The sequence below is a fragment of the Antedon bifida genome, chromosome 9 (assembly GCF_963402885.1).
Source record: "Antedon bifida chromosome 9, ecAntBifi1.1, whole genome shotgun sequence".
NCBI classification, from domain to species: Eukaryota; Metazoa; Echinodermata; class Crinoidea; order Comatulida; family Antedonidae; genus Antedon; species Antedon bifida.
Window position 1 is genome coordinate 16734651 of NC_136234.1, and position 26109 is coordinate 16760759.

General features: G+C 33.6%; 2 protein-coding genes across 4 annotated transcripts in view; one reads left to right on the forward strand and one right to left on the reverse strand.

Annotated features, from left to right (window-relative positions):
* LOC144851612 (uncharacterized) overlaps positions 1–9442 on the reverse strand; it is a 52792-nt gene extending 43350 nt beyond the window's left edge. For both annotated transcript variants that reach the window (XM_078709155.1, XM_078709154.1), the window contains exons 1-2: positions 9369–9442; positions 2512–2564 (exon numbers count right to left, since the gene is read on the reverse strand). The gene's annotated coding sequence lies outside the window, so the exon portion shown is untranslated. The remainder of the gene's footprint in view (positions 1–2511; positions 2565–9368) is intronic.
* Positions 9443–12200: 2758 nt separating this feature from the next.
* Positions 12201–26109, forward strand: part of LOC144851613 (rab3 GTPase-activating protein non-catalytic subunit-like) — a 194146-nt gene continuing 180237 nt past the window's right edge. For both annotated transcript variants that reach the window (XM_078709157.1, XM_078709156.1), the window contains exons 1-27: positions 12201–12358; positions 12750–12802; positions 13038–13167; positions 13585–13666; positions 13797–14122; positions 14262–14360; positions 14811–14959; positions 15150–15229; positions 15330–15416; positions 15897–16036; positions 16431–16644; positions 16792–17021; positions 17447–17511; positions 17819–18052; positions 18400–18676; positions 18839–18936; positions 20529–20780; positions 21104–21301; positions 21445–21568; positions 21694–21864; positions 21984–22090; positions 22358–22424; positions 22937–23043; positions 24050–24124; positions 24609–24911; positions 25089–25343; positions 25860–26018. In XM_078709157.1, coding sequence (XP_078565283.1) covers positions 12238–12358; positions 12750–12802; positions 13038–13167; positions 13585–13666; positions 13797–14122; positions 14262–14360; positions 14811–14959; positions 15150–15229; positions 15330–15416; positions 15897–16036; positions 16431–16644; positions 16792–17021; positions 17447–17511; positions 17819–18052; positions 18400–18676; positions 18839–18936; positions 20529–20780; positions 21104–21301; positions 21445–21568; positions 21694–21864; positions 21984–22090; positions 22358–22424; positions 22937–23043; positions 24050–24124; positions 24609–24911; positions 25089–25343; positions 25860–26018 — 4203 coding nt within the window. In that variant the 5' untranslated portion in view covers positions 12201–12237. The remainder of the gene's footprint in view (positions 12359–12749; positions 12803–13037; positions 13168–13584; positions 13667–13796; positions 14123–14261; positions 14361–14810; positions 14960–15149; positions 15230–15329; positions 15417–15896; positions 16037–16430; positions 16645–16791; positions 17022–17446; positions 17512–17818; positions 18053–18399; positions 18677–18838; positions 18937–20528; positions 20781–21103; positions 21302–21444; positions 21569–21693; positions 21865–21983; positions 22091–22357; positions 22425–22936; positions 23044–24049; positions 24125–24608; positions 24912–25088; positions 25344–25859; positions 26019–26109) is intronic.

Sequence of the window (26109 nt, forward strand, 5' to 3'; positions counted from 1 at the left end):
CATTGAGTAAAGTACAGTATATGAATGGTAATGAAAGACCAAATCATACAGTCAACTAGCACCAATTGAAATCTCTTAATTACTCGGATACAAAATTATTTACTTCCCTTTGAAAATAAAAACAATACAGAGGTATCAATTTGGAAAAATGAAATATCGGGAGAAACGGTTTAAAAGCGTGATCAAAATAATAAGGTGATCTACTTTAAAATACATCACAACATATAGTAGCATACTGAATTATTTTAGAAAATCTTATGCTTAGCATCTACCGGCATAAAGTCAAAAATAATTTGGTTTGAGACCAGCACTTTTCCAAGCGTTGCACGCCAATTTCTTTACATATCCTAGATAAATTGTACCTTTGGAAAAAGATGGAAGATCACTCCAGTGTTGGGAAACTCCAAGATACCAGCAATGTTCAGACTAAAAAACTGCTATAAATAATTATGAAACTTAAAATATAATATCATTGTTAAATATTAAAAGTGTTATTAAGAATACAGATACTTGCCAAATTAGATTTAAAAACCACTATCAATCATTACAATATATAATAAGCACTTTTTTTCAGAGCACAGAAAAAATACAGCTCTTTACACTTGACTGACTAACAGTAGTTTGAAATACACTATACAAATACTGCAAAAATCATATTGATTGGAAATGTCTCTTATGCTTTTAAAATTATAAAACACTTGAAACTGATCAAAATAAAACGCACAATCAGTTGAGTAGCAGGATATAAAACAAATTGTACTTAAGTACTGATATATCTATAAAATCCATGGTGATTATTTGTACCACATCAAAAGATTATAAAACAACATCAAAATAAGAATCACACTGCTTGTCAATTTATCGTGAGATCACAATTAGAGTAGTTTACTTACAGCTACAGTTGTAGGAAAATTTATCAATATTAATTCATGGGTCAATTATATTACCAAACTATTACTTTAGTAAGCTTTCTCTACACTATCAAACTAGTTTGACAAAAAATATATATATAGGCACATCACTTTTTTGTCACATACATTTTTAGAGGTAAAAGAGACGAGAAAAAAAAATGATTACCTGTACATACAATTTATCCATGGTGTTTTACAGGCTGTACACTGTTCATTTTTATTTTTTTAATTTGTTGATATTACCCATAAGCCAGAAATTTACATACAGTACAGTAGATGGTCTTGGTTTTTTGCAAGGAGTGTGAATAAATGAATGAAAATAATTATATGAAAGCACTCAGAAACTGAGTGAAGTACTTGTCAAAATATTGCCATCAGAGGGCGCATGTTGATATTTTGGCCTATGTTAAAAGAATACAGTACTATTTTTTATTTGAGAAGTTATTAATAAACCGATTTTCGAAATTCAGCTATCGCGCTACTGTAACAAACAAACAAAGCATTCTTTTTTTGCCAATTGTACAGTAATAAGAATATAATATCTAGTAACAACCTTTCCTTTTTTAGCGGTCTGTCTGGAAAAGGTGAACAAGGTTAATCAGCACAAAGGTATATAAAATATGATGGGCTAACTATACAGTTGAAAATAATTGAAAATATTAGAATAAACTTGTAATGTTCTTTTATATGCACCAAGAAAATGTCATAAAATTTGAAAGAATCGCCATCATAGTATTTATAATGGATACTATACCAATCATCGTCGTACATCTACAAAGTAAATTATTCCAAAACTCATTTATAAGCCGATTCGAATTTTAATAGCCAGGAAATCAGAGAGATAGATAATGGTTTAAAATGCAAATAAGATGAAATAACACTATTTACTTTTAAGAGCGTTTGAATGCAAAATATGGAAGTATAAGACTATTAGAGATCATGTCAGAAATTTGAAAGCTTTTTATAGTATAATCATTGGTCCAAGTTTACTACTACTACTGTATCAGTATCAGTAATTTAAAATTTGTATGAAACAGTGGATAAACTTTTTTCAATTCAATTCAAATAAACATTTATTTCTTTCATATTCATATTTGAGTAAAAAAACATTATAATTTCTGATATTTATATTTTTTTGGAGTTATAATACAGTCAATTATAATATATGAAAAAGGTGATTCAGTTATATAAAAAATGAAAGAGGCAAAAAACCCCAAGAAAGTATCTATCAATTGGAACAAAAAAAAAACCAATTGAAAACTTGTATATTGGGAAGCCAATGTAAGAATATTATATACTTATATATATAAATGTAAACATAACTGCACATACATATTACATCACAGACACACACACACCAACAGTAAACTCACACATTTATTGCAGTAAAAATGTAGCTCAGTAGTAACTCCAGTAGAAAAATGTTGACATAATTCCTAATTCATAACCAAAAAAAGCTACGTCGTCATTCAATAAATGCTAGGCTACAGAAAATGGTCACGCAAGGATTGACGACACAAATGACACAAGGGAACAGTACAGTATGTTGAGGCAGAACCATTGCTTTAATTTATGATACAAAATGTAAAATGTACTCTACCTTTATCCTTGTTGATGTCTGAACAGCAAAGAACTGACTAGGCCACAGTTTGTCTAGATACTGTAAATAGAATAATAAAACTTTAATATTGTACCACATACTGGTATGAAACCTTTAAAGGGGGGTTCCGGGTTTAAAATGAATAGTAAAAAATGTAAAATATATTTGTTTGTCTCTTGAACGGTAAAAGTTTCAATTTATATAAGCGCCTAGTGAAGCAGAACGAAGGCTGTGAAATGAGGCCAGATTACAAGTGCAGCTACGGCGATATGACACTGTGTTACAGAATAGGAAATTCGTGAAATGGTCAATCTTCCGACGACTCGTTATCATTAACCATATCAATTACTTTTGTAAAATTATACTTATCTGATGTAATTTTAGTCGGTCTTCCCATTTATGAAGTCAATTTTCTATGAAAATTTATCAAAACAGTGAAAACTTAGATATGTTTGCACTTTACGTTTGCCGATTTTCGCACTGACTTAGGGAAAGCCTTCAAAATCAATGAAGCGTAACGTATACATTCCTGCTGAGAGCGAGGAGAGCGAGACGATGATACACATGCTCTCTCTGCCCATGCTTGGCATCGTCACGTGATAAGCAGATACAGTATACAATACCAAACTGGTCGGGTCGAGTATACCCCGTTTATAATCACAACATAAACGATGTAGAGTATTTGATGGAAGGTCGACTCGACCTACCGGAATGGTATAGATAACATAGCTCGAATGAGAGAGTTGGAATATTTGTAAACATAAGTATTGCTAATTTTAACAAGTGTAGCCTATAGTAAAAGGCCTGGTAGTATCAATTCGCATAGGGTCTACTACACTAGCTAGCTCAATTTTTAACTGGGCCGGATCGGCCAGGTCTCCTTCCTACTACCTGGTCTACTTGCTTGATGCAGTATCCGCTTTTTTAGAGAGTAAACTAGGCCTATTTTAGGCCTACTTAGACGATCGGGACACCATACGTGCGGACGGCGATCGGACCTTGTTTTGCCTCAATATTTACAGCCGATTTTGTAGAACGTTTTAGGTTTAGATTGTTTAGGAGTTTGGTTGATAGGATGGGTTTGGATCCACTGAGTTTTGTTATTTATGGGCCAATCGTTTAGTAGTAGGCTAGCTAGGCCCATGATGGACCCCAATGTTTTAAAACGTAGGGTAGCCATCGTGGCATGGAATCCCTAGTCAGAATGGCTCTCACCCATGACAAAAAATGATTTAGGCTAGGCCTAGCCTAGTACTTGAAGCCGATAATACGATCTGAACTATTCGAGGTATAAAAATAGTATAACTGTATACAATCTATATATAATCTGTACCATGGAGTAATCTGTACTAAATTTTGTATTTCATTAAATGTCAAATAAATATATGCTACTACTGTTATTATTACACTTTAGGCCTAGCTTAGAAAATCTACAAAAAATGTATTTCACAATGATCGGGTGGTCGTGGTTTGACAGGGGAGAGAGAGATGTAAATTAGTTGACAAACACAACGTACATGACGTCGCGAGTTTGGAATCCACTGATGACGTGATTTTGTGAATATCTCATGAATATTAATGAGCTTCCCTAAGCTGCTGAAAAACAGACTTTCCATGAATTTACCCTAAAATGTATATGAAATTTAATTTTTTAATTTCTCGTTATTACTTCTTCATTCTGACATGTCTATATTGTTATAATATTTTTTATTTAATAAATAAACGATATTTAAAAGCAATTTTAAACCCAGAATCCCCCTTTAATATAAAATTTTGTTTGGGACAATTAACCGAATGTACTGTACTGTACAGATGTCAGTATTAAGGCCAATTTACACAGACGAGCGGTAATAGTACGTGGAAAACCGTGTATCTTGGTCCCACGTAGAATCTGTATCTATCCTGAGCGGAAACTGCCCGTCCGCTCTGCGTTGTGTAAATGATCATAAGGAATAACATAGATTCTATATTTTCATTACCGTTACAGCTAATCTGTGTAAATTGACCTTTATTACATGGGAAACTAGTATTTTGTCATTATGAACAGTACCCTCACCTTGAAGAAAAAATATGATGCTATTTAGTATGACATTTTATAATCCCTGTCTCTGATAGCTTAGCCCTTTTCCACATGAGATATAAAACTTACATTTGTTGGGAAGGGGATGGGGGGCACATACTGTATGAAGTATTCAATGCCTTTTAAGGAATGCTGTAAAAACACCTGTAAATGATTTACAAACTTAAAACTCTTGTTCGCATTCCAACATCAAATCAATCAATAACAGTATAATAAATGTTTATTTTACAGTTATGTAATAATGAAAGAATGTTTATTTACTAATAACACAATGGAGGAATGTTTATTTTATGCAACAATTTCCTGAATATGTTATCTTAAGGAAATGCAAATTGTGTATCAAAATAAATGTATGAAATCATCTAAATATTATACTTTAACCTCCACAATGACCTTTTATAAGTAGTACCTTACATCCCAAAGGGCTCTAACATTATGAGTAAAGTCATTAAAGGCAACGAGAGCTATCAGGACTTACACAGCATACTAACTAAACTGTATGAAGATATTAAATCGTTAAGAATACTAGATTTAAAATGGACTTGAAAATTTAGCATCATGAAGAATAATCATCATAAGTTGTCTTAATAGTTTCATAAAAAGGATTAATAATCAAAATGAAATAATATTGAGGATAAGATTAAAGATATAAAACCGTTAAGAATATTACGATTTAAATATAAATGGACATTTAAATATAGCATCATGAAGAATATTCAACATAAAGTTGTCTTTAGTTTCATGTAAATGTTTAAAAATCAAACAACATTAATTAAAGAAATAAGCAAATGCAAAAATTACAGTAGTAGTAGTAGTAGTACTTTTTCAAGTATTCTTTGTTCCGAATTTGTTGTAATGTTTACTAATATAAACAAATCTTTTAATAAAATAAATAATTTACAAAATTTAGTTTAGTTATTGATATATATAATGAAACTAGAAAACTAGAAAATCTTAATCTTGAAAATGATTGATTAAACGAGGTAGGATTTCAATTTGGGTCATCACCATTTGTTTGTAAAAGCAAAATACAGAAACAAGACGTGAAGGAATTCAACAGCCATCTGTTAACTTTCCACCTCTATCGTCTAAAGCTCGGTCTACACTATCAAACTAGCGTGATATGCCCAAATATGGTAGCGATATGTCCAAATATGGTAGTGATAATGATATGACATCATTATGTCCATATATGGGTACATAACATCACTTTTTTTTTGTCACATAAAGTTTAATTGTGTAGACAGAGCTTAACATCCCAAATTCTCCGCCATAATCCATTTCACATTTTATTAAAATTAAATTCCGATAGTATTAAGAATTTTGAATAGAATATTTATTAAGTTTGAACAATCAATACATTCATAATGCAACATTGATAATAGAGTTTTGTTATTAAAATTTCAAAAGCATTTGTGGACTAGCGGCTGTTTTGTTGTCTGTAATCCATGGCTCCTTTGGGAGATATGTTAATGGTAAATGTACTAATTTATCATTATAATGACTGGCTATCCAATGTATCACTTAAAGCCTGGTTTATACAACAAATCCACAATCTTGTCAATCTACAAAATTCATTTTCAAACATGATATCAATAACCAAGTATAATCCCATGGGCCTAAGTCTGTCAAATGTTAGTATGAAATTTGGGAGGACAAATATGAGGTGGGAACCAAATCTAGTCAGATTGCAATAAACAATTATTGTGTCAGAGTTGAGGACAGGGTTCATGGAATGTACCATTATCTGGTAGGGGTGTTTGATATTGTAACTCTCTTCTCAGAGAGAATATGCCAATGTCAGTTTATCTAGGTAAGCTAGGCACGAAATGTTGGCCATTTGAAATTACTTCATACATTTTCTTTAAAATATCAAATCTTTCTGGTGGCCTTACACATTGCTTTATATTATCTTAATGGGAATAATATTCAAATCTTAGTAGTTAAAGAATGGTAATTGAGAAATTGTGTGTTGTCTTCTAGTTGTACTTAATAGGCTATTAGTATTAGTATTACGAAACAGGTAAATTATCCAAGAGACGATAATAACATCTTTTTTTTTTAAAGTTCTTTCATAATAAATGAAGTCTAGATACATATGTCTACTGTATAGTTTTTTGTTACAACGTTTAATGTTTGAGCACTGCTATTCTTAATTGTAAAAAGCACTTTATTCCATTGATTATCTTCACCCAGGAGAAAAATGGGTACTGAATATCAGTACACACTGCTCTTCTAATTATTAATTTTCCAACATTAGAATGACAAATTGTGTGTTTCGCAGCATTTGATTGAATTAATTTTGGATTATTATTATTATATTATAAATTAATTAAATAAGTGTGTATGTACAGTATATTATAAATAATAATTATTTAACGAAAATGGTCATTCTTCGAAATGAATGTACAGTAATAAAAGAAAATGTGTAACAATTTCACTAACTGTAGCATAAAGAAATGCTACTCATAAGAGCAAAATATGCTGTTACAACACCACCTCTGACACTAATTAATTAATAAAAAACAGTCCTTTGCAATGTGTAATCTTAGGTAAAATTTTATAGCATAAAATGTACCTCTAATGACCACAATCCTTTTATACCTTAAATCTAAGCAATTTATATCAATTTTCCACACTGGTTCCCATCAATAAAAGAAACAGTATATTTCTGTGGATAACCCTGACTCTGTACAAAATGTGTTTATTTTATTATGCATCAATCCCCTTTATAAATATATAAAATAATAGTTACTTTAAGGAACCACCTGCCTGCTAAATATTCACTACTTTTTCAGACACTGTACAATACAACTGTACTTTTGTATTCTGATTCACACTGGTTTAAAATGTTTTGCGTGACCACGTATCTAACTGTGGTTTAAATGTGGTAAAATCCCTCTTGTAGTTTTGGGCTTTTATATTGGTGCTTCACTCGAGAAAAAGGATAAAAAATAATGATATACAGTAAATTATTTAAATAAATTTCTCCACATTTTACAGAATTAATTTTTATTATAACTTCCTCTTTTGTTTAATATTACTGTATATTATTAATTTATGTACACTCATTGCTGAGTATTTCACAAAAAACATTTAATCTGATTTGATAGTGTGGACAGAGCCTTTATAATCAAATGGGACAACCAGCTACTGATGCACTTACTGATTAATGCTAATACTTCCAACACCTTTTACGATAATTGATCATCACATAATTATTGTAACAAAAATGGCAATGATCAGGATCTAATTGGCTAGTATTAGATGCGTTGATGCGTTTAATTTTAAACATATGGTGGTGGTGGTGGTGGTGGTGGTGGTGGTGATGGTGGGTTGATAGTGGTGGTGGTGCTGGAGTGGTGGTGTTGGTGGAGGTGCAATTTTAAAGCAAAACAGAAACTTATCCCATTCTGCCTTTAGATCAGATCCCTCACATTTGAATTGTATAAAAACTATTACAAATTTAAGGGTAGGATTATGTACCCAATGGTGGGATTGGAATTTATTTATTTATTTACTAAACATTAGGTTTATCGCAAATAGCTTGATTTTATGAGGAACGTCATTGCACAATGCATGATGGGAAGGGTTTGGGAGAAATAGTGTCACCACCAGTATATAAAGTTTTTATTATACAGTGGAGCTTGCTCCCAAACTCTTCCCACCATGCATCGCTCAGGCTATTTGCGATAAACTTTATTTGGAAAATACTGTAGCTCAATGTGGTTTCAGTCGTCTGGAACAAGTCAAAATATTGTATCACTCAGATAATAAAATAATATGAATAGCCTAGGGTGGGGTGGGAGTGCTGTTACTGTTATTTTACTATTAAATGGCATATATATATACTGTTCTACATCTTTTTCCTCATTGTCAATTCAAGACAAACATCAATCAATAATTTCAAAATGAAATATGAAATTTTTATAACTAGAAAATGATTATGCATCTGTTTTAAACTAATTATTCATTGTTTCACTTACAATACCTTATGTCTAGCCATATGGCCATCCTGAGGGAAAGTAACATGAGACATCAAATTAATAAATTAAAAGCATTGAGTCATATTAATAAATAAAATATTTAATACAATTTACGTGGTATGTGAAGACAAAAACGACAATGCAATTTATAATTATAAAGTGCATTCATTAATAAAAATGGTATTTACAGTAAATGGTAGTAGTTAGGCACGATTAAAATGTTGGCCCGTCTACATTTTTAGGTTATTTCTGTCTCCAATTATAAATATTAATATAATATAGAGGGCTTAAACACGCTAAAAAATGTAGACCACCCGAAATTATTAACTTGGGGGTTGGAACATCTGCTAGTACAGTAGTAGCAGAGGGATTTTCTTTGGCGGCAGAAGCCGAACGGACTTGGTAAATATTTTTCCTTGGTGGCACACCATCATATTTGATCGTTCCATCATAATTCATACCTGGCAGCAGCCAAAAAAAAATGGACAGATGTAGAAAATGTACAGGCTATATACAATTATAAAAAGCAATTAAACCAACAAATAAATTAAGGGAATTTCTAAAACAAAAAAGCTAAGCCAAAGAAATATGGTAAAATTAGCGAGCAGGTTACCGCGCAGGAGAAAAGGCAATCATCAGCCGCCTTCTTTCTTGCCTGCCTGCCTCTCCCCTCTCCTCCTAGCTAGCCTCGACTGCATGTCTTCGTTCGTCGTCAAGAAGTACCAAACAGGCGTAAATGCTAAAAAAACATGTTCATATGATAAACAAAGGGCAATTAATGATTAACTAACCTCTAACTATGTGAAATGGTACAAATAATCCAAAATAAGTTCATTTCGGGAAAGTAAACAACCTCCATCATCCGTCCATGAGCAGTCAGCTTGCAGACAGGTTGTTGGGGAAAAATGTAGACCGTCTTTTTAACAATCTCAACTTTGACCCAAATGGCAATGTTGACACGCTTCAGTTGTTATTGGATTTTTTTTTTAATCGCGTAATTAAACAAAAATATAACAATTACAAACATATGGAATAAATTTCAACACCCGCAAATATACGTCGAAATAGATATTATTTTGTTATATAATGTTTAAAAGGTATCTTAATAACATTCAGCACCAATGATACGTGTAATTATTTTTATAGTACAATTGTTTACAAATGGAATGATAGTTGATTCATGGAGGTATAAAAATACCTCCATGGTTGATTTATGTTCTCTGAAAAAAAGATCATGATGTATTTTTAATGAATTTGCGGAATGTGATTAAAATTATAATTTTATTGCATGCTGTCATCTTCACAAATGTAACAGAATGGCGACGCAAATATTATCCGCCGATAATTTGTTACGGTTTTGTGTTTACTCCTTCCTACCAACCATGGAGGTAAAAAAATAAATTGAATGTTTCCTACCTAGTCTAAATTAAAACTGAGTGCTATGTCGAGAGAGAAACATTGCATAATTCAATTAATTTGTTTTAAATATAAGACAATTAACTCAAGAAAAGAAAATAAGTATCAACAATTATATTGATACTTACTCTTAGATTTATTATTGATAAAACATGTATAAATACAATTGATCCGTAATATGACAATATCACCTTTTTAGAAATAGTACTACGGTAACTGCTCAAGTGGACCCAACCTAGCACCAGGATAGCACAGTGATATAAAATAGAAATAAGTCAATACTTTTAATATCTTTTCGTGTGTTAATACACAGTTCTCAAATGGACCCAATTTGGCCCTAAGTGAAGCACAGTCATATAAAATAGAAATACAGTCACAATTAAGTTTCAATATCTTTTCGTATGTTAATACACTGTGCTCAAGTGGACACAATTTGGGAACAGTGATATAAAATAGAAATATGTCACTGAATGTTAATATCTTTTCATATGTTAATACACTGTGGTCCAGTGGACCCAATTAAGTTTCAATATATTTTCGTATGTTAATACATTGTGCTCCAGTGGATCCAATTTGGCGCCAGTGGTGGAGCACAGCAAAATAGTCACACACAAAAACATCGAGAGAAAAAATACTGGAATAAAAAATATTTCAAACTTGGTATATCGGTTACTCCATCCGTAATGCAATATCAGTGATTTTAATAACTTGCGTTTGTCTAAGATAAATACTTATTTAGTGTCCCCGGAAAGTGCACTCATTCATTGAAATATGAAATTAAATATTAAGTCTCCAGTTCTAGCCCACCATGGTTGGGGCAGAGCTAATAATGAAAATAGAGCCCAGAATTACACTTATATTTATACGTATTACTATACATAATCACCTATGATAATTATGATAATATTAAAATTTCAACTATCCAGCAGATGCGACCTCAAAGTTTTAGGTGGGGTTTTCTACTTTAAAAACTCGACTTCGTATATGCCTACGGCCTCGGCCCGGCGGCGGAATTAGTCTAAGCTTCGAAATTGGTCTAGAAATCGGCATCTTTGCAAATGTTCTATATTTGATCTTATTTCACTCTCCATTAACCCCATACAAAAACCATTGGAGACAAACTATCTGTTTAAAAGATGTTTATTCTGGGACGGTGCGGCCATACACACCAGCTACCATAGACGTGTATTCATAACATATATTACAATATAATATCTTGCATGAATCGGACATTTCGCTACCACCAACGTAGAAACATTGATTAAACAAAATCAAAATTTAACAGTGTGGCGTGTTGACCGCGAATGACTAACAATACCGTCTTTCCCACTACTCCTGCACAACTATTGCATAACAACGCATGGCATACCAACCCGTTTCGTACACCTGCGATGAAATTAATAAATTCAATTTATTTTAAAATTGAGGGCGGCAAACATACAATTTACGAGATCAAAAACAGGTTAAAAAAAAAATTAAATAAAAAAAAAGATGTTAAATGTGCTCTCCCTGCCTCAGCACTAAGGCCCTGCCACAGCCTTTTGGGGTCGTTTCCAGCACATCACCAGATGCATTGATGTTGTCGCCTCATGATGTGTGGTGGAAAGGGGGACGTATAATCTGTGAACCCCAAACACAGTGGTCGCATACCTTTAACTCTATTCCACCGACCAGCGTGGGAATCGAACCCACGACATACGTGTTGTCAACACGACGCTCAGGCGACTGAGCCAACTGGTCATTTTGGTTTTAACAAGATTAATATGATATTTATGACGTAATGATGAATTACGTAATACACGTATAATAGACTATTTATCAGCTGATCAGTCATGTACTACTTTGTGGCCTAACGGGTAATGCTCAGGTTTGGGTGCTGTCAGCTCTTAAGTAGATTGGGTTCGAACCTCTACGGAATTTTTTTTTTTTTTAATGGAAAATAATGAATATTGTTTTTCTTTTATTTTGAAAGGAAGAGTTGTAAATGTCAGGCCTAAACAAGTGGACATTTTTTAAAATCAGAAACAACGTTGCATCATGGAGGTATAAATAGACCTCCATGGTTGCATTTACAGACCTTTATTAATATTATTTCGTATCCTTTTTAGGAACGTTTATAGTGTTCATCCAATGAAAACTAGCTATTGCAGGGATTTCCACCTCTTGGGTGATCCAATCGAAATACAGCGATACGTAAACAAAATTGACTCATTCGCCATGAAGGTATCGTAAAATCACATACAAATGTCGTGTGTTTTGAATAAGTTAGGACAATTTCAAGACATTTCGGCAGTAAGTTCCTTCTTACTGAACTATCCATCAAACTTGGGAGCGCAATCGGAACAAAAAACGTCTAATGAAAATGGTAAGTTTTGCAGTCCAAAATTTCACCCAGCTAGGCCGACGATAATGTTATCCGTGTATATAGGTGTGGCAAAAGAAAAGCTGATTCGGGCTTGTAAAGCATGCCACACTCCCGTTGAGTTCGTCTCAAATAGGGCTAGAAAATATTGTTGGTTTCTGGAACGTTTATTATAGAATTATATATATAATTGTATTGAAGTTAACAGTAATATCGGATGATATATTTATTTTGCTGGTAAATATAATAAATAAATTATTTTTTGCAACTTGTATGGGCATGTTAAGAGTATGAGGACCATGATGGTAGGACATGTATGTACACACAACACAGGTACGTGATGTGATGTGATCTACAGTAATAGTATTATAATATAATAATATTTTATTTACAGAAGGCTGGGATGAAGACTGGTCGTGGCCTGATGATGCCAATGAAGCTAAACAGGTACTATTTTAAAAAAAACAATTTCCGAATCTTTATTTTTAAACAACTATAATTTCATCAATCAGTGATTGTTATTTTTTCTTTTAAATTACACAATCACACACAAATTAATTTATTTAATAAATATTCTAAGCACACAGCAATCCACATTTCTAGTACGTTGCATCATTTCATATGTACAGTCATTTTTAATTAATACAGTAGTATTTTATTGATTACATATATTTGTTTTAAGGAGGAGAGAGGTAGCAACAAAGATGAGAGTGTAACTAAGGATGCTTGGTTACCTGACTGCAGTGTAAGCCTTTCGCCAGCAAATGATTTGTTGGTTGTTGCATATGAAGAGAGAGTCGTCTTTCTTCAACGTAAGTTGATATAATATTAATAGTTCACTTTATCTGTCACCAAACAGATAATATATTCTTTGATTATTATAATTATTTTTATTAGTTGAATACTGTAAACACACAAAATTATGAGCACGTCTCTCAAGAAAGTTAAAGACTCTTCATACCTATTAATCAGTGTCACACTGTGAAAAGATGAAGATGAAAAAACAAAGTTAGAAATATAGAATCATAATGGCTTGCCTCGCTTTTTTTCGGATTTTGTTTTATATTATAATGATTATATCAAACTCATTAGTATACCCTCTGGTTTCTGTACAGAATAATTAACAAAATATAAGCACATTGCTAAATTTGTAGAAATATTGAAACAAATGATCAATAAATACACATATAAGATAATATTTAAATTTAATATATTTTATTTTTCTGTAGAAAAATGGGACCCAGACGAAACTGAAGGGGCAGGTTGCAGGTACCATATTATATACAAAGGAATGCTAAACCAGGAGGAAGGGTAAGCTGTGTATTTACTTCAGCACCTTTCACAAATGTATTAAGTAATAGCAAATCACATGCTTTGTTTGCTACAGTATGGGTAGTTGTCGGCCATGAGAAAATCCAGATTTTTTTTCCATCATTTACAGGGAATGTATAACAAATGTTCTATGCGTACCGTTGGCATCTCAACAACGCAGTTCCCAAGGAAGACCAGACTGGACGTGTGTCATAGTTGGATTTACATCGGGATATGTTAGAATGTACACTGAGAATGGCGCCCTCTTGTTGTCACAGTTGCTCCACGAGGATCCAGTCTTAAACCTAAAGTGTAGGACACATGATGTTCCGCGCTATCCCGGAATTGCGGAACAACCGGAAGAGCTGTCCATACTTTTCCCAACATCCTTAGTACTTGTCGATGGATTTAGCTTGTTTCAGTCTCTCCGAGCTTGCCGTAACCAATTAGCAAGAGGTAATAATATTATATATAAATGTTTGTTTTATTTATTAAAATGACACATAAAATTGTGTTTAAATAATTTATTTTTAATAATATGGATTATATATAAGTGTTTCAATGGCTACTTTAAAATATTGAATGTTTTCTACAGCACATGCAAGTGGGACTGATGCCATTCAGCCTCCACCATTAGCATACAAGAAATGGGGGTTACTAAACCAGGATACAACTGAAGATCAAGTTAGTTGTGGTAAGTTTTATAATAAATACAATAAAACCTCTATAAAGGGCCTTTCACACCTGTTCCGTAACCGTGCCGGAACAGGTGTGAAAGACCCTTTAAGGGGACACCCTCGAGACCCAACAAAATGTCTCCTTAGTAGGGCTGTCCCCTAAATAGGGGTTGGCGATAGTGTTAAAACATATATTGCCCCTTGTTTGTTTAAAAGGAAAGTGTCCCCTTAATATAGGGGTGTCCTAAAGGAGAGGTTCTACTATATAATGGTTTTTCAACACCAGTGCCATACATTGGCAGTAAATAACATATAGTGTATCTTGGGAGTGTCTATATGGAGAGCCATCTCGATAGTGCTTTGCACTCATGGCAATCCTCAGGGTGCTGCACCGCTGTCTTGTTGTCATGTATTTTTGTGCCTGAAAATTGAATAAAATAAAATACTAACTGTATTTTCTTTTGTAGGTGTGATAACCCCATGTGCATTTGATCAGCTACACACAGCATCCATTCTTGGTGGATACTCTGCGGCCATTAAGTCCAATGCACCAGTTTGTTCAAGGTACCTGTCTGTCGGAACAAGCCCTTTTGTCGGGGTCTTTGATGCCATTGAAGTGAGGGAACATTTTATTTTATCATAGCAATTTTATCCTAAGTGTTCAATTTATCATTGGCCCCATCCTCATCATCTTTCCCATCATCATCATCAAAATAGCCATTGATATCAAGCCACTTCTTCCTCATCATCATCTAGTGACACATCTAGACTCATATTTAACACAATAACTGTAATTTTATTTTTAGGGTAGTACTCAGCCCCTCATGTCGGATGTAGCTTTTGCAGTAGCAAGTAAACTCAAATCTGCCCTCATTTCAGCTGCCAGGTAAGTATATAGGCTGTAAATCTGCAAACAGTTTTGAGACAGTTACTACATACATGTATTATTGTGTGACATGAATATATTTATGTGTTTTTTTCTCTAGTGGATGGTGGTTCCGGGGTAAGCAACCAGCGGAGGATTCATCTGCTGGAAAACCAAAAGTAGAACCAGCAACCTCGTTACCAATCCGGTAAACTTTTATCATTCTTTATAATTATCTTTTTTAAAATATAATTTCTTGAAGAGAAGACCGATTTAACTTACATCTGTTATAGTTAAAATTGAAAAGATAACATTTATATATAGCATTCTTTTCATTTCATATCTTTTTACTGTTTTTCTCAAATAACAATAATAGTTTATTCGTATATAGTGCATACAAGCAAGCTCGCAATGCACTGCACATTATTACTCCGGTCATTTTTTGGATCAAATACGTATGGAAACATACTCCCATAATGCATGAGCTATTAATCAGCGCAAAGTTGTGTCTTGATCTAACCGGTACCCATTTTATACACCTGGGTGGAGGAAGGCAAATGTAAGTAAAGTGTCTTGTCCAAGGATACAAGCAATGCGGCTAGAATTAGATTCAAACCACGATCTCACGATAAGTAATTCAACGTCCAACACACTGCGCCACACGACCTCTGTATCAATTATTTCTCAGATTTAGTATTCCTGATTTACGACGCAATGGCGACAGTATACATTTAGCTCCAACCAATAGATTAGCTGTTACAACCGATAGCTTTGGGCGTGTCATGTTGGTTGATGTCACTAGAGGAATTGTTGTTAGAATCTGGAAAGGTATGGGCAAGTTAAGATATTCTGAACTCTAATAATAATAATAACAATAATAATAAAAGCATTTATAATGCGCCATATTTCCAATCAATGATTGCTCATAGGTGCAGTATATACATATATAAAACCATAAGAATTAAAACCACTTTAAAAAGCAAATTAAAATACCATAAAGGTCTATGACAATTAAAACTAGTCATACTACAGTAGTTACAACTGTTTAAAAAATGTTTAAAATATTTTAAGAAGATAAAAATGTACTGTATGTTAAAAATTAACAACTACTTAACTCTACTTTATTTTGTGTTTTAAAAAAATGGTAAACCTAACTTTCCTAGGCTGGTATTTGCAACTTTTTCTTCCACAAATGGATCATGAAATTAATTTATTATTCTAGGTTATCGTGATGCCCAGTGCGGGTGGGTACAAGTTAAAGAAGACTTCCATAAAGAGAAGTCGGACCAGAACAAAGGTTCAAAGAAAAAGAATGCTACATTTCCTAGGCTTGCATTGTTCTTGGTAATCTATGCACCACGGCGTGGGATCCTAGAAGTATGGAACATCCAGCAGGGGCCTAGAGTGGCTGCTTTTAATGTGCCTAAATCTTGCAGGTTAGTCTTCAAACTTTTTGAAGAATTAAAACCTATTTTATTTTTTAAGTAGTAACAAATATGAATAAAATGTGAATTATTATGAAATACTGTATACATACTATACTGTGTATTAATTTCTTACTTTTTCTGTCAAATTTATTTTAGACTCCTTGCTCCAGGCTATGGTATTCTTGGGCTTAATCATTTAACAGTACAGGATTCCAGGAGGCAATATAAGCAACTTCAGTGTGTCTTGATGGAGCCTAGTGGTTTATTAAAAACAGTTTATGTTCCATTTCACTTAGCCCTTAGCGATAAGAACAGCAAGAAAGCTAGAGATATGCATCTTGTAAAGAAACTATCCAGCTTACTGCATAACAGAAATAATCTTAAAGGTAAGCTGATTGAAACATAAACATTAATAATATAGGGAGCTTTTGATTTGTTATGACCGACGATCTAACTAGGTCAGGTCAGTCGATGTGTTGTCGGTCGTCGTCTGGACCTAGAAACACATAAAAACTATGTTGAGGCGTCCCAATATCCCTAACATGGTGTAGTTTGGTCGTCAGATGCCAGTCGTCGCAAATCAAAAGATCAAAGAAAAGTACCATATATTTGTGATCTAATGGTATGACACTTGTCCTGTAAACTAGAGGTTGCAGATTCAAGCCCATCTAGAAACCCTTTTTTCATGCAATTCCAACAATCATTGATAACATGCTCCAGTAAGTACTATTTGTAGAATATAGTTTGTTTATATTGATATTTTTTACATATATAGTAAATCATTATTTCTTTCGATATTTAAATTGTTTAGAACCTTTAGAGCAAGCTATAACCCCTGTGCTACTGGATATTAAGATAGCATCATACAAACAACAGGTAATCATATGCATTTTGTGCAATTAAGTCAACCTCTTCCTTTAAAGCTCTGTCTACACTATCAAACTAGTTTGACAAAAAAAGTGTGATGTGCCCATATTTGGTAGTGATACAGTATGACATCATCATGTCCATATATGGGCACATCACATTTTTTGTCACATAAAGTTTGATAGTGTAGACAGAGCTTAAGATTATATACCGTAATAAATAAATTAACATTTGATGTTTCCATTCAGATTTGAAACTTTATTAAACATACATACATATTGTTTCTATTAGTAATTTTCTTATAATTTCTTTATAGGGATTAAACAAAATCTTAGCTACAAAAAATGTACCGTCAATGGTACAACTGTATGCAATGGAATCTCTGGTTGCGCAATTACGATCACAGGAGCCAAACTCGCTGGACTATGAGAGCCAGTGCCTACTGCAGTTCTGCCTAGCTCAGAAATGTCTACTCAAGTCTTACAATGGTATCTTGAAAATTAATAGTAGTGAGATAGCAGACAAAGTGGAGGAAGAGATTAGTATAGAGGTACTTGTTATCAATTTCTTTCTAAAACTTTATCCAGTGGCATAACACAAAAGCATGAGGCCCCTGGTTTAAGGACCCTAAGTTGCCCTCCCACGCTCGAGGCCTCCGATTTGTTTAGCCTTTTTCGACATACTTTAAAGCCTGTTTTTTCCACTGCTGAGCGCTGCTTAGGGGCCCATGTAAGCTCCGGGGTTCCTGGGTTTAGCTCATAGCTGTTAAGCAACTGCTACAGTACAATGCAACAGAGGCTACAGAGTGTTGTATTTTTAGGAAACAACAAACTTATTAAGAAATACTGTAGTAGTAATTGCGGCTATGCTAATTATCCACCACACCTCTTTCTACAGACCCTTTCAGATACATTGGCAATGGATGAAGAAGAGATCAAACAATTTCAAGAACAAATTGCAAACTATCTTAAGGCCTGCTACACCACTAAAGTGCATTTTACAGACACTGAAGCCTTTATGGACACGTCGCAGTTCTTGCAGTGCTTTGAGGTCAAAGTTGAACATAGTTTAGAGAGCCAGGAAGAGAAAGATGTTGACACGATGGTAGATAACCAGCCCCAGGCTGTCATTAAGATCAAACAGAACCTTTCTGAAGATCTGCAAGCAGAATTAGGTAAGATGGTGGATACCATTATTAATCCTGGGTCCAAAAGAATCATACGCCAAGCATCTCAACTACCTCTCCTTTATTTATTTTTTTTAAGAACAAGTTTTATTAGATAACCATTTATTCAATGGACAATTGTTGAAATCGCTTTTCTCTTTTTGTTTCTAGGTGTATTTTTATTCAAAGCTTGTTTAACTGGGCAAAGTGATGTACAAGATTTGTTTCCAATCATTGAGCAGCTTAGTGTTCCTATTAAAGACTTCTTGGTGAGTTTATATATAAACCACAACTATATAGTTCATTCATCTTAGATTTATAAGATGTTTTTGCTATAATCTACATTGTAATCTTCATTAAACTCTATCTACACTATCAAACTAGTTTGAAAAAAAAGTGTGCCGTTCCCAAATAAGGTAGTAATATGCCAAAATATGCTAGTGATATGACATCATCATGTCCATATATGGGCACATAACATTTTGTTTTCACAAAAAGTTTGATAGTGCTTAAGAATTTAACTGTAGCACTTTCTGATTGCTGCAGTATTTATTATTTGACTAAAACATATTTTGCATAATAATTACTACAGGTCTGGTCTAATCTATTTATGTCTATCTTCAAAACATAAGCATTTAGTGACATCTTTAATAAATAAAATGATTATTTTTTTTATGATAATATTTTTATTCAATTTTAATCGATTTCATAAAAGGACTGGATGAAGGCAAGTTTGTGCATCAAATTTTAATTGCTTTTTTCCCTTCAAGGCTTTGTTATGCTATACTTCCATTTTTTAAAATAATAATTTACATACTTTGTGATCAAATAGTACTTTATCATTTCCTTAAATATTCTAAGCATAAATTTGCAATAATAATTCTCATAATGAACATTTCATTCAATTTTATTCTTATATCTTTGGTTGTGGGTTTATTAAAAGATAGACTACCTTATTTCAACTTATTGCAATGTATCTTTCCATTTTTAATACATCAACAGCCTGTGTTACAAAATAAATTAAATTCTACCTTTGCAACATACCTGTGCATAAATTTTTTAATAATATATGAAGTCACTCAATGTTTAAGTGTTGCCAACCTACGCAGGGCTATGATTAATGCATTTAATGGCAACAATTCCACTCATTTCAGCATTACATTAACAGCGTATGTAGGCCTATGTTGCATAAAGTATGTACTGTATGTAGCAAAGGTCAAAGTTTTTTCAAAGTTGACCTACATTGAACATGTTCAACTAGGTATAAAGCTCTGTCTACACTATAAACTATTTTGACAAAAAAAAAGATGTGCCCAAATATGGTAGTGATATGCTTAAATATAGTAGTGATATGACATCATCATGTCCATATATGGGTACAGCGTACATTTTGTTGTCACTTAAAGTTTGATAGTGTAGAGTGTAGACAGAGCTTAAGTGGAGAACACAAACTTACGGTGACCAGGTCTGCTTTTTCTGTTTCTGCTAACTCAGTGTGTTCCCTTTTTCCTGTCTGTGCATTTGGGCAATTTGCAATGGTATGGACCATGCTTATTGGCAGCTTGAAATTATGTAATGAGTTTAGAAGAAATTTTGCACAATAATTATCAATTGACAGGCATAGCATATCATCTATTGCAAACAATACACTATATCACAGAATTTTTGAAAACCTTAACTTCCTCCAACCCATGCCCTGGTTGAGCCCCCTAATAATGTTTAGCAAAAACCACTTATTGCTAATTTCTCTTTTAAACTATTGCTATTGCTATAAAAAAATATATAATAGATTTAAAAAACATTTCTATATCGTATTTCCAACTCATATTTGTAAATGACTCCTCCATTTTTTTGTAAACAGGTTCTTTTGGTTAAGACATGGCTTGAACAAGAAGAAACGGTTCTTAAGAACCTGACATCATCCTGCCATCTTCACCAGTTCTTAACACTCTTTAGTGATGCTTCTAAAACGTCTCGGAAGGATGACTTTAGTTCTTACATACAGCTGCAGGAAATCATCATGAACTCCAAACAAGTCGCAGCTGCTTTGGTCGTGTCTGTCGTTATTAAGTCGGTGCTTAGCATGTCGTCGCCGGAGGACTCTTCCACTCAGGTAAAGGTCAAGCATATTTTTAAATTGTTTATACAGTACAATCAGGGAGATGTAAAAACATAACATATCATCTCCCTGGTGGTTCTAGGCTAGTTCCCTACTCCCTGGTGGTTCTAGGCTAGTTGCCTACTCCCTGCTGTACCAGGGGAGTTGCCTACTCCCTGGTGGTTCTAGGCTAGTTACCTTCTCCATGGTGATTCTAGGCTAGTTTCCTATTCCCAGGTAATTCTAGGCTAGTTCCCTACTCCCTGGTGGCTATCGGCTGGTCTACCCTGTTACAATCTTATTATTAATTAATATCAAATTGTACACAATTTTTATAGGAAATGGAAACAAGTGCTGCAGAGAGCTCTGTTGAACCAGAATCCGCAAGCGATGCTGAATCTGCCGTTGTGATCACCCCAGAGTTAGACCATACCTGGGTAAATATACTAGGAACATCAGAATCGTGGCAGACAGTAGTCAACCAATTACATGATGTTACATCGTTATGCAGTTTGCTGTACACAAAACCACCTCAGGTAATGGTAAATCATGAAACCAGACACTTGCGGGGCTAGTGGTTCTTATACAGCAAATTTACAAACATTCCAATACTAATTCATTATGAAACGCATCCTCAGTAATGGATTTTGTGCTTAAAGATAGTTACCTTTCCTTTTAGGAGGTTACTACCAACATCGGCAGGGGTGATACGGTTGGCTGGACAGCAAGCCAGGATTATTCTGTAGGAATACAAACTCCAGAATCTCCTATTACTCTCAAGACGTTGCTGAAAGGCGGAAGAGGTAATTACGAATCTTACATTTTGTTTCAATGAATGGTGCTATATTTTAGGCAAAGGAATATTGAACATACTCTATATTCTCTGGACCCCTATTGCTTTACAATTATGTTTTCTTACATTTTCCAGATATTTTTGCTGAGTTGCTAGGCAAATGGGTGGTAAAACATGGTGTTTCACCTACATATTTGTCCAATCACCACGCCTTTCAGAGATCATTCAGTACAGGCAGTGATGCAGAAACAGTTGCCATGGAAACAGATGCAAATGATAATGATGATGGACAAAATCATCTTCAGAGTATGTTGTATTATTTACTGTATTGTGTCTCTGACCAAACTACAGTCAATCATGTGATGACACGATAGAGTGAAGACCTAAATTTAATTAATTTGTATGATAACTTTATTTTCTAATAGAATTGTTGGCAGACATTTTGAAGCGGCTGCCCCACAGCCTAGAACATGATACCATTCAAGCTCACTGTTGTTGGGAATATATTGTACAGTGGAATAAAGCCCCGGAGGTAGGTAAATATAGATATGGGAAAGTGAGAGACTAAAATGTCTAGGCCTAGTGTACTTGTACTATACAGTACAGTGGAATAATAATCCAGATAGGCATTATTATGGTAACATAAGGATGAGAAAAAAGGGGAGAATTACTGTTACTAAATATTTTTATTAGGAGGCATTCTTATATAGAAATGAATATCATTATTATATTTATGATTTAATAACCTATATTGTTTAAATCATCATTTACTAGTTCAGTCTTTTTTACTTGTTTTAAGGCATCAGATATGTTGGCACAAGGACTAGAGCACCTGAAGATGCTACAAAATGGAATTCTGAGGCTAGGTAACCAATTTGTATAAAGCTCTGTCTACACTATCATTTTATCAAACATTTTAACAAAAAACAAATATGATGTGCCCAAATACGGTAGTGATATGCCCAAATGTGGTATTGATATGACATCATCATGTCCATATATGGGCACATCATTTTTGTCACATAAAGTAGACAAAGCTTAGTAGTTGTCACGTGCATGTAAATGTTTTTTTTATAATGTAAAATAACACTGTTCATATAGGGTTTTCAAAAAGAAATTATTAACAGCTAAATATAGTTCAAAAATTATAAAAAGTCACTTTAATTCCTTCTTCATTAATAACCATATTAGGCTCTGTCTCTACACTACAAACTAGTTTGTACTGAAAAAGTATGATGTGTCCAAATATGGTAATAATATGACATCAATGTGTCCATATATGGGCACATCACATTTCTTTGTCACATAAAGTTTGATAATGTAGACAGGGCTTAATAGTTGTCACATGCATGTGAATGTTCTTGTTTTTTTTTTATAGGTGTGGCGACGCTAATGTGGAGCACGTTTCTTGCTAAGAGAGTGTCGGCTGGCGCTTATTTAATGGATAAAGTTGGCAAGGCACCCAAAGATAGGCTTTGCAGGAAGGTATATCGTGTTTAGTTTCACTTTCTTCAGAAAAACATTTTAATAATTACATTTAGGATATGTAAACACAATTTAAAGTTTAATATAGTCGTCTCCAACTAAAAAACAATTTTGTAAAATGTTAGTGTTCTCTCAATTATTTTTCATTCATTTAATACTTCACTGAACAAATTTACTTAAGCCCTACCAACCCATTTTTTAAATTAAGGTTTAAAATTTTGTATGAGTTTATGTGGAAGTGAGTTCTCTTACAGTAGCTTCCTATAATAATAATAATTAAAATTTCAGCCGAGAATTTTAACCTATATACTTATTTGTCATTAACACAAAATCATCTTTACAAAAAAAATGGCCGAAGAGTTTGTTCAATTGATGCTGTGCTTAAGCAACATAACAAAGTAATTACATTAAAGATGTATTGTCCCTTGAAACACAAAAAAATGAAGGTCAAAATATTCTAAATTTAAATTGGCCATATCAAAGTAATATTAAAGTTATTCACTTTAAGTCGAAAATTCGAGCTAAATGCAACAAGTTTACGTAATTAACAGGTAAATTAGTTTCACTACATTTCGTCTGGAAAATCGTCGCGAGCGAAAGTAAACAAGGATTTAAAACCACGAGTACGCATTATGCATATGCTAATTAGGATTGTTTACAACTCGTCACGGTTGAGAAGGTATTTTCACACAGATCGTGAGGAAGTTTTATGATTATGCATACAGAATAGCCAAACAAGCGCGTTTCATTATGGGGTATGTTTTGATCGAAAACTTTGACTGGAAGTCAGAGTTATTTTTTTAACAAAAAAACGTCTGTATTTCAGTTAAATGATTTTTTTTTCGACAAATTGTTGGTGATAGTTAATAACTATTATGATACTTCAAAATGACCCACCTTTTTTCGAAATCTGTTATTTTTTATTTTTTTGGAATTAGTCAAAGGGACAATACATCTTTAAAAAAAAATGTTTTAATGCAAATGTTGTTTGTATGTACATATTTAGGAAATCGGACTAAGTGACAGTGCTTTTCAGAAGTTTATGGGGTCAGTTTGTGATCTGTTTGACATAATTCAGATGGTAAATGCATCTCATAATTATTTATTATTATTTTTTACCATAATTTTAATGTTTGGCTCATGAGAAATTATCTTTTGATTAATTTTATGAGGAAAATTAAGTTTAAAAATAATAAATACATATTTCTTCTTTCTTTATAACTACCTTATATATGTAAAGTACTATTCGTAAAACACAGCATTGTGTACTGTACCTTTATTGTATGTATGAAATGCCATGTGTGCCAAAGTTATGTATGTATATTCTTTTACAAAACCCCTGAATACTGTATTTTAAAACAGCCAATCACTTGTGCTGTTTATTGACCTCGGTCGAAGGTGAAACACCTAAACCACCAGTATTTCGAGTTGAGGATCTTTAACACAGCATTGTGTACTGTACCTGTGTTATATGTATAAAACGCCATGTGTGCCAAAATTATGTCTTATTATTTAACAAAATACTGTAATTTGAAACAAATGGTTTGTGTTGTTTCTTGACCTAGGTTGAAGGTGAATCACCTAAGCCACCAGTATTTCGAGTTGAGGATCTTTGGCAGGTGATTCAAGGCTCAACACCACTGATGGTTCTTGCAAGTTACCAACAGCCACCAAATCAACAACTCGTAGTCGTTCACAAACAGCTGTGTACAGTAATGCAGGCTGTAATGACATTTATGCTTAAATCCGTGAAGCCTCTGCAGTATTTTGATGGTACAACGAAAAGCATGTTTTTCAGAGAGTTAGGTGGTTCTGCACCGGCCCCTGAAAAGAATATTAGTCTTGCGTTGATGGAGAAACGGCAAGAGGTAATGTGTTCCCGATAGACAGATATCAGTATCTATAGAAATTTGTAGATTTTCAATATCAATAGTATATGGCTTTTATTTCATAAATTCTTTTCAAAGATTTATTATTAATGAGCATTGTTTAATTATTTAAAAAATTTAACTGTAATTTCAATTATTATTTATGTTTTCTTTTAGTTTGTAAATAAACTTGTAATATCATCATTTACGAACACAACTCCAAATCACGAGGATGGTGCCAAAACACCGGAAGTGATTGCCGTTTCGCCATCAGTATCATTCATGATTCGATTCCGGAAGTCTTCCCCAGCAAGTGTGTGGCCAGCAGTTGCCCAACAACTAGCCCTTGTTTGGAATGTTGATGTTGATATGGTTAAGAGACATCATTCATTGCAGCTGTACAGCTTGGGATATGACAAGCAGGCTGAGGAGGTATGTTGCGCTTTATATACGATGACCATCTCAAAGTGCAGTGGACCAGTAACACATCTCTTCTAAGGGTTGTCAAGTTTCACAATAATACTCTTCCTAAAGATACACTGGGTTATTTAAAGTGCACAGGAGACAGATGTGTACACTGGACCGCCAGTTTTAGGTCCTTATCTGAAAACAGTTGAACCAGATTTTGTGCCACTCAACTCCTAAGGGTTCTTTCAAGTCAAGAACTGCCACCAAACGGTGGCCGAGTACATGTACTGCCTTACTCTTCCGAAAGATACACTGGTTTATTTAAAGTACACATGAGACAGATGTGTACACTGTACTGGACCTCCGGTTATAAGTCCTTACCTGAAAAGACTTGGACTAGATTTTGTGCCACTCAACTCAAAAAAGAAGTTCTTACTTCTGTTCCTCATTCATTTATTCTTCATTTCTTCCTTCAATCCAGATTAAAAAATTTTCCTTTCTTCATGCATAAAGGTTGAATCTCTTCCTTTTTATTGACAGGTTTTAACAACAGTGAGTGAAAATACAGAAATAGCGACACAACTGATGGAGGTCATAGGTCAACGACTTCATTACATCGCTGTTGATCAAGCAACTGACGTTAGTGTAGAGAAACTGGCATCAGTCCCTGCCAACCTCATGAGTTGGATTAAAACAAAGGTATGTTCATGACACATTACTGTAAAGCTCTATCAAACTAGTTTGACAATCCAATCTAAAGCTCTGTCTACACTATCAAACTAGTTTGACA